Here is a 12950-nt window from a genome sequence, read left to right on the forward strand (position 1 = left end):
CTGGATGCCGTCGAAGGTGCCGCACAGGCCCGCCGTCTGGCCGCGGAACGACGGTGGAACGGTGACGTAAGCGCGCGTGCGGCCGTCCCACAAGACGTAGATGCCGTTGGAAAATTCTGCCTGCAAGTCGAGGACCGGCGAGGTCTCTTAAATCTTCTTTCAGTTAGGTTTCTGATTCTCTTAAGCAACACTAACAATAGTAAGTGGATATACTATAAATTTACTTTACTTCGTTATAATGAAGTGTTTGTGGCAGTTAAAAAATGGAGAGGGTTCATTGTTTAAATATCTATCTCTGAGACAGACCTTCATGAAAAGCGATGACACCATGTAGATCTTCAGTCCAGGTATTTCGTATGGCAGGCTGGTAACCTCCCGGCCGTTGACGAACAGTTGGTGGTTGTGGTCCATCTTGATAGACTGGCCATTGATGTTGATGGACAACGATTTGGTGCAAGCGGCGTCATCGTGTCCACATTCGATGTTGTCGACGATGATCTCGAAGTCCTTATCGTGGATCAGGTAGTAGGAACACTTACCCATGAAGTCGAAGCGCGTGCCGTCAAACGTCTGGTAGTGAGGGTCGCCGGTGGCAGAGCAGGTGGACTCGCATTTCTTTGTGGTGCACGTCCATTTGCCAGCTCCGCACGTGCTGTCAGAAAAACACCGTTCATGCTTATGAAGAGAAAACGAAGAGAGACAAACCAACAAGAAATCAAGCACTTATCTTCTATTGGAACACTTTCGTGAACTGAGTTTAACTGAACAGAAAAAGTACAGCACTGTTGGCAAAATAAATTTTCGAGCGAAACAATGAAAGAGGTCGAGATGACTACAGTTTCTACTCGCTGAATACCAGGTATTGCAGTCCTGCTGCATGGTCTGGCCACTGGAGTAGGTCTGGTTGCCGAAGGTGCAGGGGCACTGGTCGACGGGGACGCACTGGCCATTATTCTCTACGGTGTCTTGAGGGCAAAAGCAGCCGTCCACGCAGGTCTGGTCGGTGCAGGTGTGGGAGGGGCTGCTGCACGTCTGTGTGCATGCGCTGCCGCACTCTTTGAAGATCTTTCCCCCTTCACACCTGATAGCTAAAGTCAAGTTTTTCGATCAGTAAGTTTTATATTACACAACCTTACACTCTCAAAGATTAGGAAGCAAATATCTGCATCGTTTAGAGCTAAACTATTTGAAGAAAACAACCCTAAAACAAGAAAAGAAAATCAAAAGAAAAATGAAATTTGTCGATGAGGGGATTGCAATAGGTGGACTAGGGTAGCTAGAAACAAAGCTGGTCAGTGCTGTTGTAGATGTATAGGACCGTCATTCTAGAACCTCTAGCCTGTCATCAATACAGGGGAAGCTACTCACGACATCGGTTGTTTCGTCTCCAAGCAAGTCTGACGCCGGCATCCATACAGGCACGTGAGTACGCCTCCATGGACTTGCACGTGCACGGGTTGCTGTCCAGGGCGCAGCAGTCGAACTTGCACGCCTCCACGAACATGTTGGGGTCGATAGTCTGTTCATGACATTTAAATAACGAATGTCTGATGTATACCAAACACCCTAGTAACTTCTTATAATTTTCCTTAGAGTGTATTTCTCATCATACCAATTAGTAACTTTGGGAGAAATAAGACGACCACGAACTTAGGAACATGCTGAAGGGTGTAGACGATATATTTTGCCAAAGAGTCTTTGACTGTAATAACAATGAGTGGTGCAGTGGACTCACAGCATGGCATGCCTTGAATGCATTGTCGTTGAGAATCTGGCCACAGCGCAGGTCAGCGCGGTGACTTCTGGCTGCATCACAAGTCTGAGCCTGAGCAGCATCCGGGCAAGGAGCTAAGAGATGTTAGGAGAGACAATGGTATCAATACCACATTTACACTAAAATAATAATATAATTTTTTTTGCTTCGTTTTTACTTGTTCACCTCCCAACTTCTGAAACTCAGGGTACTAAGAAGAAATTCGAAACCCGATTGTGGAAGCTATTTTCACTATTACTTTAAAGAAGAATTAATTATATGTTGTAGAGTTGCTGACAACGACGAAGAAAACAACAACAGCAACGAAGACGAAGACGATGATGTCCTTACTGGCGCCAACAGTCGTCTTTTTCCAGCTGGAGCCAAAGGCAGCCGCTGACGTGACGACAGAGCCGGAAGCTGTTGTGAAGTCGTTGCTTGGGTCGCCGTCGTAGTTACCACACAAACCACAAGTTTTGGTTTTCAGATCTGCTGACGCCTTCAAAGAAGAAAATGAATTTTTTTACAGACTGTCAGTCACTATCAGTTTGTAGGCTAGCATCTTTAACGAAATAACGAAAGTTATTGTTCTTGTGTAGAAGGAGTTACAGTTCTTTTTTGTTACTTTTAAATTTAGCACAGTAAAAAACAATTTTTGTGGACATTTGATGGTTAGAGAGCAAATTACAAATGATGATTAACTTTCATCGAGCTGCACCTTACAGGTCTCATTATTGCACAGAAACTTGCTGCTTCGCTTAAGTAAACAATTTTTGTAGGCACTTGGAACTGTAAATTTTCTGAATGTTACAGATACTCACTAAAAACCTGTTCTGAAAATCTATTAACATTTCACCAGAAACCAACCAAGCAAGCGACATACTCTGAAAAAGATGGACTCCTTGCCGTCCCATTTGATGAGGAAGCCAAGCGGACTTTGCACGGTGAGGTAGTTGCCGACCTGCTGGAAGACGGTCCCGCTTCTGGAGAAAGGCACGGAATGAGGGGTTCCGTCCCACGTGACCTGGAGCCCATTGGCCGTTTGGCGGAGGGACACCTTACTCGATCCCAGGTACAGGTCCAGCTCGCGCTTGCAGGGGGCGCTGCCGTCGCAGTGGCGGTCGTTGATGACGTTGACGCTGAAGGTGTTCAGCGCGCAGTCCCGCACCAGCTGGTACTCGCACGAGCCGAATGAAGGTGTAGACGTTGTTGTCGAAGGTGCGGTAATGTTCCTGACCCCACACCGTGCACATGGCTCCAGTGGGAACCGTGGGATGCACTGTCGTATCGAAAATCACATTGACACAGGACACATACAGCTTCTTCCAGAACTTTCTCTACCTTCAATCTAAACTTCAGCCTTTTCTCTCTATTTCTCTGCCTATCACTCTTTCCTTTTCGTTCGTGTTCTCTCAGATACACATACATTTTAATGCACGCAAGCATATATCTGAGGTATCCAAAGAGTAAATGCCTCACCTGTGCTGCCAGTTGGAAGAAGTCCACTGGAAGGTGTTGTATCGATGGAGTCAAAATCTGAAAATAAGTGTTTCAGATTATTTAACACATTATTAAACACGTTGTTAAACTTTCTAACACGCTTAAAATGAAACATGTACAGCCTACACCTACTCTTGGCCAAGGCTGGGACTGTGAAGCCTACTGTTTGGTAGCAAAAGAGGCAGAGAGAGAGAGAAAAGAAAGAAAGCGAGTGGAAGAGAGAAAAAAAGAGCAAGTAAACGTAAATCATATCAGGAGGAGTAAATTTTTTTTCTGAAATTTCGCTGGGCGAGTGAAGTTCTCAATCTTGTTTACTTTATTTCATTAAACATTTATCTCCCCTTAAGAACTCCTCTGAGTAACAACTTTGAGCGAACACCGATGGACACAGTTGGGGATGGTGTCCTTTGCTGGTGTCCAGGTGCCATCTGCAGAACACCTGTATTCAGAAGCAGGATCCGTCTCGAAGATGAACTTGGGCGAGCAGGTCACCGTGCAGACGACATCCTCACCTTGAGTTGTGCACGTGATCTGCCCAAAGCGAGGATTGGCTGGTCGCGGACACACCTCGGCACCTGCATGATTGAAGAAGAATCTGCTACTTTCAAAATGAAAGTTTACAATTTTACTGGCTAGCATCCATTGATCATATAAGTGATGTGTCACACAAACTAGTTACCGACAAGTTCACGTATCGTTACATAATATCTGAATAATAATTACTGTATCGTTGTATCGCTTATCATCCATGCCGTTTAACTTGTTCTGAACAGTTACCATCACAACTAGTTCTCATCCTTGTGAACACTCAAAACAACATATATGTCACAAAGACCAACATACGTTGCTGGCACTGTGGACCCGTGTAGCCTTCCGGACAGCTGCAGAGGTTGGGGGCGCTGCAGGTTCCGCCATTTTGACAGGGACTGCTGCATGTCGCTGTAGGACAGTAAAAGAAGTCAGTGGTTTGAACATGAGAGGTAAAAGTGTATAACTGTCACCAAGAACTCTTTACCATGCCTTCTGCAACGGAGATTGTAATCCTGAGCTCAAGCTAGGAAAGAAAGAGGTTGTCAAACGAGCTTAGGATATTTTGTGTATGTCATGGATAACTGCGCAAGTTTAAACAGTTTTAGGAATAACAGGTGTGTAACTCCAACACGAAGTCGAAGACCTTCTCTAATATTTTCCTCGCTGTCTGACCTTCTCCAACTGTCTGAGTGATCAGGTAACATTTCCTACAGCTGTCGACTAGTTTGCTGCGCCATACGAGGTATCGAACCGGCGCGCAAGCGGGTTTGGACACCAGTGGCCTAACCGCTCGGCAATCCACTTTCTTCGCAAATTAAAGGCGTGCAGCTTTATAAGAAAACGAAGATGCTTACGAATGCAGTCTGGAACTTCCGGTCCGGAGAACCAGGTTCCACTGTACATTTCACACTGGTGCTCGATGGAGTCCTCTTTCGATGAAAACTCGTACCCCTCATGGCAGGTTGCAGTGCAAGTTCTGTTTTTGAAAGTAAAATTCTGCTGTGAACGATTATTACAGACAATGAGTATGACAGTGACGTCATTTCCCATGAGAGACGGAACAGGAGAGACAGAGACAATAAAATGATAGAGAGACAAAATTTCAGATTTGAATACTCGTGTATTGAGACAACGCTTGGCACTCCTGATAGTCATTAATGAACATAAAGATAATTATCTTACAAACGCTTTGCATGGTACAAAAGAGAGCTCACTTGTAAAAGACATCAGAAGAGCACTCGTAATTTCCATTGGTCGGGTTTGGCGGGACTGTGCACACTGAACAAAGAAAACGGAAATTGATTTGTGGTTTTAACAAAGTTTCTAAACGTTTTGATTATATTTGACATAGACGACATGATTGAAAACAATCAAGCTAAATAACAGTACGAAAAAATTTTACCGCTGACAAGCATTCATCGCACAGTAAGTAACAATTACAAGTATCGTAATGGCGACAGGAATGATCACAATTTTTTCCGTAAAGAAGATTTGTGGCAGAGAAATAAGACTAAGAATTCAGAATAGAAAATTTAAAGACTTACGATCCTCTTCATCGGCAGCGCGCTTACTACCGAGCTGACCTGTGAAAAGACAAAACAAAAATTCTTCGGATACTATCACAATCAATGGCACAAAGACATTCTGAACTTGCACCGGATGTTGAACAAGCAAACAGACGAACAGGTAGATATTAGGTAAGTAGAGACTATCATCTCTAGGTTAAGTAACAGTGAATAATTGTTAAGCGCTTTGTCCATGAAACAAGGCTCAAAGCTCGACGACAGAGAGATAGGTTAGATTTTAATAATAATTTCATCAAAGTAATGATAACTAAACGCTCAGTATATTCAGCAACTAGTAATTCATTTGGTCTGTATGTTTTCCAAATTAAAAAAGCTGAGGAACGGAGGACAAAATTTCGTTCTTTGATCAACAGTAGTCGTACCTTTTCTTACATCAGAGTATTATTTTTTACGATGATTTTACGGCAATTGAAAGAACTCGCAGTTTTACCTTTCAGCTGAGCACACTGAACAGCTCCACATCAGTAGACAGGCCATCAGCAGGCCACACCATGGTGCCATGGTGCCCAAACGAGGCTCTGTCAAGCGTGAGTAGGATTCGGCAGTATCCTCACCTGTCTGAACAGATTTGCCAAACCACCCTCCTGCGGCTATTCACTTTCCTGAGGAGTGGTCTAATGAAAGTACCCCAAACGTTAACCTTCCTTTTAAACGGGTATCGAGCGCAAGCCCTTTGCCACGCAAGTAGCCACGCGGCAGAGGAGTCACCCGCAGGAATCCGGGTGCCAGGAGCAGGAGAGAATGTGAGAGGCGATACTGGTTGCCACATCATGCCCCGTCCCTTTTTTCTTTCTCTCTCTTATCTTGAGGACAAGTAATTATTTGTCGCAGGGGAGATTATTACTTTCCACGTCTGAAAGAATGACGCGGACAGAAAGAGGAGATAATTCAGATATGACTGCCTACGTGTCCACACGTTATCAATATTATTTTTCGCTTTTATCCTAAACCTCCACCAGGGTAGAGTGACACCCTTCTCAAACACACCATAAATCTCTGAGGGTGGTCCCGAGACATGGAGCTACAGACACGATGAAATCCCCTTATCGCAAAACACTGACCAAATAAATTGCTAGTTGCCGAACGCTGTGATCAGCGAAGGTGGCTGGTGTGTTAGAAGTTGTTTTTCTATTCTAGTTTTCATGGAAAGACCACAAAATATATCTATAGAGGAAGATACGTTGACCTCCATTGTTCTGCTAGCAGGTTAACTGAAATGGACTCACACAAAGCATGTGCAGCTAAATCAAAAACACTTTTCTTGGACTTCAAAAAAAAAAACTGATTGGTTTGAGCCTATACTAAGACAATTTGAAATAGTACTCACAGAAATGGCTGAATGAGTGATAGAGTAGATACACACAACTGTTAGGAGAGCAGTATTATTAGTGTGTAGATGACAGGAAAAAAAGCCTTGGGTCAGGTCGGAGTGTGGAACGAACTGCATGAAACCAATCCAAAATAGACACACCCACAGAACAGCAGCGGCTCTATTCGTAAGCGTGCATCTCGAGAACAAAAGGAAGGCATTTATTCAGATTTTTGAAATTTAATAGATGAACACCTGATCCATCTCTTCTCGTCGACCGTTAACAAGAACCTCCAACTTGCTGTACCACCTAAAAACAAACAATATATATACATCAGTGTCTATATTATTAATATATCCTGTCGTTTCCATACACCCAAAATGCCCTTTCCTATACATAACTAGTCCACCGAAAATACAAATAACTCAAACAAATGTGTATTCATTGGTAGTTATCGCTAAAGCTACAAATAAGCGTTAGTGGAGAACGGACCGAAAGGACGTGTCTGTTTTTGAAAACAGACAAGTAATTAGCGAGCTACAACGACTGGTGCAGACGTAAACGTATTTTCAATTCGACTGAACAGTGTTTATGCTCTTTTATGTGCTTCTGTTCTAAGATCAATAGCCACTGATAATAATGTACATAAAAATGTACTTAATTCACACAATAACTGTCACCATGTACATAACAAGTGTAGGGAAGAGTTCCAGTCAACGGGAGGTAACTCATGGTAACGCCATCTTGGCTGTTCAAGCTCACAGAATGTATAATTGCTCCCTGACAAACATTGACACAAGAGCTTGAACTTATTGTGACCGCAAAATACCGCGCTTGAAGATCAATCGATAATGGGAAAATAAAAAAAGTGTTTCGAATAAAAATGTCATTTCTGACAACCGCAGATACATTTTCTAGGAATACGTTTAACAAAATTCCACCAGGTTAACTCAACTAACGTGTTCCATAAACATAATATGCATGTTCCTCTACGCATCACCTCATAGTTTTAAAGAAATCTTTTTTTAAAAAAAAGTCCTCATGAATCTATCACCATTTTTGAAAATATCAATCTCATATCTTTTCAGATGGCGATGATATTATGATATTTTCATTATCCTGAACTAGGTACCCAGTAAATTAATTTATATACAAATATATATTGTACACCTGGTGATGATAATACATGATATTTAAGTTTCTTCCTTCCTGTCTGCCATCCTGTTTGTCTATCTCCCTCTGAACTCACAGCATGTTTCGATAACATTCAGGTTATTGTGTTTTCGTGGAGTTCCCTTGTTTTGAAAGATTACAATGTGTTGGCTTCAGCTAGCTGAGTGTTACTTCATTCTGCATTTATCTTTGGACCTGATGTTTTGTCTTTCTTCCATTATTGAGCTTTGTCATTTTTCTATCCTGTCTCGAAGAAATTGCAATTTAACGGGACTTCAGGTTTTTCATTTAATAAACTTAAACGAAAATAAATACTTCATAAATTCAGATTTTTAAAAAAAAATGTTGACATTGTTTAATAATACGATTATTTATTAAATTATACAAGTAATATCATGATACACTTAGCTACCTTTGCTCTTAAGAATGATGGCCCAAAAAAACCCCGCGAAAATTCAAATTAACTGCATAAAATATACCTTTTGGCAAAGCACCAAAGAGAGCTCCAGATCCGCAGAAAGATCATCGGTAGGCTCGTCCATGATGTGATAGTGATGAGTCAAGCGTGAGCAGTGCTCGGCAGTATCCTCATCAGTCTCAACAGACCTGCCAAACCACCCTCGTGAAGCTATCCACTTTCTTAATTTAATAAGAGTTCCCTAAGCGTCATCCTGACTTTTAAAAGGGTGTTTGGCAAGTGACCAATTACCTATCGAAACGTGGGTGCAGGAGAGATAACACGGGTTGCCACAGTTTGCCCCTCCTCTCACTCTTATCGCGACCTCGATGCATTATAAGTCACACGGGAGATTAATATTTGTCAAGTCCATGTCAGAAAAGAATGCCTGCGTGTCTTCTGAGCTCTCCGCACGGTATTATTATTTTTATTATTTTCGATGGTCGTCTTGAGAATTGTATTCTCGGGATAGAAAAAAAAACCCCAGCAAAAACAAAAATTAAAAATGGAGTAAATTTTGTGAGGTGGTCTTGAGACCTGGAATTAAGCTTGAAACCCGGTTTTCAACTGTGGCCACGAACATTGTCAGGAATGTATTAGTGGCTGAATTTAGTTGCCTGACTGTATGTACGAGTGTGCTAGGAAGAAAGAAAAATTATTTGTGTGAGAGTGAGTAGCTGTGAGGAGAGCTCCCCCCGAGCTTTGGAATGAGTTAACGAAAGTATGACATTCCTGCCATAACGGTGGTCCAATCTAAAAGTATTGTTAATAGAGAAATCAGGAACTCGTTTTATACTAGCGATTCCTTGCCCAGTCAAGATACACTTACATAATTTTTAACTGTTATAATATTTAATATTTAATATGTAGCTGTTTCAATATTCCAACCTGTATTTTGCATGGTTCGAATTTTAGCCGAAAAAATTGATGCGCATTAGGTAACTTTGGAAGAAAGAATCAATATTATTTGGAATCTCTGTGTTTAAAAGTGATTTATTCATTTTACAAGGAAGATAAGCCACTGTTTATTTTATAAATTATTTGCAGTATGTTTTATTCAGTCTTACAGAAAAATTGCAAAGCAAAAAGAAAACAAAGAAAAGAACAGTTTTTAGTAAAGTAAAAGAAACAAAGAAAAGAGTACAGCTAAGCCAGAGGTATTTTGTTTTTGGGCACTCATGATACAAACAGAAAGCCCATATACAGTTGTTTTGCTGTTTGTAGAGTGAAAGAACATGTGTAAGAGACCACACACACACACACACAGAGTAGAGGCATGTGTTGGGGAGGGGTCGGGTGTGAGGTTGGGTGAGTGTAAAATGGAACAGATATCTTTGAGTGTAGAAATAAATGTCGTGCATTAAGTATATTTTTCAACTATTGTTTTAGGAGGTACAGATGTTTCCTTTAGTCATCGCTTTATGTTTCAATATTCACTTTGAAAATCTTAACCTGTTTGAGAAAATGTTCCTCGTCAGTCATTTTAGAATTCAACTGAAATAATGAGGAAGTGATGTCGCTTCATTCAAACTCCGCAACACAAACATTGAAATAAGTTTTTTGTTTAAAGTTTTCTAATCACTACCTTCCTACATCTCTTTCACTCTCTGCTGGAACGCACTTATAATGTTTTTAGGTGGAGTATAATTGTAAAAGATTCTGGTGGGTGTATTTAGGGGTAAATAGCGATATGTTCACGAATATACTGGTTAAGAGTTCTTTGCTCTGCTTTTGTATGCAGATCACGTGCGGCCATTTTTTGCGACATCTCTCCAGACGACACTATACTAAATACTTCTTCCTCACAACCTCACACTCAAACACATTATATCACACACACGCACGCACTGTCATTTCGAGAACAGAGAAAATTTCTTTCACATGCTGCATTTTATTATGTTAAATAGTTAAACATTTTTCTTACCAACAGCAGAAAAGCAACAACACCTTCTAACAATTCAGAATGCTTCTAGGATAGTCAACATTCCGAAACAAGAACAGTTGATTCATCTTCACGGAGTAGGGTTCGTGTTAAGTGTTAGTGTTTGTGTCCGTAGGAGCCATCAGTTAGTCGGCGTGCATGCCCCGCAATCGCAGGCCTTAACCTCCAGGTAGCTATGCTTGATGCTGCTTCCGTCCTCGCAATGAAGGTGCACGTGGCGCCGCGTGGTGAGAGAGGGACGACAACAGCTGCATGCGTTGTTGCTGGCACCACACTGACCCTGACACTGCTGCAGGCCGTTGAGGGGCAGTGCGTTCCGACACATTACACCTTGCGGGCTGAGCACCTGGAGGTGGCCGATGCTGTCCTCGGGGGAATCGTAGATGGCGCGCGGACTGCAGGCGGAGCATTGGGAGGAGTTGGTCTTGAGAACGACTGGGAGGAAGGAGATAAAGGTGGCTGATTATCATGAAAGTGACTTACATGCTAGTTAATTGCGTCCAAGCACTGTCCTAATAAATATTGTTTAAACAACATATACTACAAATTCTTCCATGTCGGTAGGCCACTAGATATCTAACATATCCGGACATTAACATCTAAAACTAGTTAACTTAAGATAAGGAAGAAAGAGAAAGCACGAAATGATGGAAGATACAATTAAAGGGAACTTGAATGTTTACCTTTAGGAACACAAGTCAAACAACAGCCACTTCTGTCGTAACCATCAGCATCCTGCAAAATCAAGTCATTAACATCAAAAATTACACGAAAATAAAGAAAGATAGAAATTATCTCGGTTCACTTTTCAGTGATGTGCGACTATATATGAACTGTATTCGTTAGCTTACACGTATTATGCATGTGTATTAAGTATCTGGAATTAGCAGGTGAACGTGGCCATTGTCACGAACACGAGGAAAGTAATGTCATGACAAGCTGAGACTTACATCGTCACACAACGGCAGAGGTGTCGGGTCGAGGACACACACGTTGTGTCTCACGGACAAAGAAGCCGGAGTGGACAGGGTCGCGCTCGCAGGTCTTGGTGTAGCATCTGTCTGAAGATGGGATCCTCTCGCCCGTCTGGTTATATAGCAGATAGCAAAGACAATGAGAGCTGGGTATATTTCTACCTTTTACTTTTACTTTGTTAAAGATTAATTGTTAAAACGTCTCGTGTGTGCTGCCAGGAGTAAGGGGACTTGGCACTCACCGAGTAGACTGTTCCGTTGACCACGCAGCCTACGGCTTGACACTGACCACAGCACTGACCTGGCACGTTGATGCGCTTCTCTCCCTAAGTCACAGACGAAAGACCAAACAGTAATCAAGCATTTGCATTGGATGAAGAGCTCGACAAAAAGAAAGAACGTAAATAATCGAAGAACTCGTTCATACTTAAAGAAAGGCCTCTTGGAGGTCATGTCTTTAAGAGAGAGAAAAGGAGGGGGTGAAAGAGTTTACAGATGTGGTTTCTTGCAGGTTACATGAATGCGGCTGAGTAACAGAAGCAATTAGTTAAAATGAAAGAGAAAACAGGACTGGAGGCTTACGATCTTGCAGTCGGGACAACGTTGTTGCTGGCAGGACACGGACACCGAGCCATCACTCATCAGCATGCACAGACATGTCTTGCACGCGCCGTCTGTCCAGGCTTCGCCAGGCTGCAACGTCACGAGAACCGACAAGATGTCAGTCATCAAATTCTTATATTGATGAAATAAGCCTCTATCTGCGGGAAGGGTTTAAAGGCCTTTATTGAACATTGTTAATAAACCATGAACACTCTGTGTGTGTGTTTTTCCATGAACATGAATTATTTCTTAAGCCACTGTAAACCCATGCCTTTTTGTAGATGAGTCATGGCAAATGGTGAAAAAGTCATTGTGAATCTAGTGATCCTGCAACTTGATCAGTGGGGTAGAGGTCAGTGAAAGACACGGTCCTCACCTGATAGACGACCTCCATGGGTGTGGGGCTGCCATCATCCAGTCCGTTGCTGACCATGACGGTATGCAGGTATCGACACACCGGCTTAAAGGTGGTCACTGGACACAGATATTCTTTATAAAAATGGAGCTAACAATAAAGCTAAGTAATTCGTCAGTGAGTCAGTCAGTCAGTCAGTCATGCTACGTCAGTCAGTCACTGGTGACGACTAGTCAACGTCTCGATTTCTACCCCTTGCGTTACATTTCATTATTCAAGCCGTTTGTCGCGCTGTGTTCTATGCTTCTGGACCGTTCGTTATCATTAATCGTCGTTTAGCAGGCTGTTTGGATGTGTTGTCAGTAGAAGTAATGTTTCTCTTTGCGGTTCACATGACACTGCGTGTTTCTGTTCAAGATGGTGCATGTGAAGACTAACACACTGGACCCTGACAATGTTACTGCATTATTCTGACCACTAATTGCATTAATATCGCCTGACGACTGTAGTCGCTCGTGGAGCCTAGTTATGACACCCTCTATGCGTTATACTCACTGCAGGCTTTCTGTGTACAGTTGCAGGCTTCAATGATTTCCACGATCTGAGATCCCTACAGAGAACAAATTAGTAAACGTTAGTGGTGTCAGTGGCAGACGTTTCAATCTCGCACTCCTCTAACTCTAGTTTAAAACGTAGCTGAGGGAGAGTTTTATTATCTAGTTCTATGTGATTGTTCTATGGCTGGAACGACCATTTGGTCGAAATT

At 42.3% G+C, this 12950-nt stretch overlaps 1 protein-coding gene across 1 annotated transcript; it reads right to left on the bottom strand.

Moving 5' to 3' along the window:
* Nucleotides 1-15: 15 nt before the first annotated feature.
* On the bottom strand, nucleotides 16-3808 carry LOC112564553 (von Willebrand factor-like). Its single transcript, XM_025239442.1, has 8 exons — nucleotides 3636-3808; nucleotides 3233-3291; nucleotides 2637-3032; nucleotides 2105-2252; nucleotides 1736-1848; nucleotides 1369-1519; nucleotides 857-1088; nucleotides 16-652 (listed from the first exon to the last, which is right to left on the bottom strand). The coding sequence occupies exons 1-8, from the start codon at nucleotides 3679-3681 to the stop codon at nucleotides 226-228; spliced, it is 1572 nt and encodes a 523-aa protein (XP_025095227.1). The 5' UTR covers nucleotides 3682-3808; the 3' UTR covers nucleotides 16-225.
* Nucleotides 3809-12950: the final 9142 nt, after the last annotated feature.

The sequence above is a fragment of the Pomacea canaliculata genome, linkage group LG5, assembly GCF_003073045.1.
Source record: "Pomacea canaliculata isolate SZHN2017 linkage group LG5, ASM307304v1, whole genome shotgun sequence".
In the NCBI taxonomy this organism is placed as follows: domain Eukaryota; kingdom Metazoa; phylum Mollusca; class Gastropoda; order Architaenioglossa; family Ampullariidae; genus Pomacea; species Pomacea canaliculata.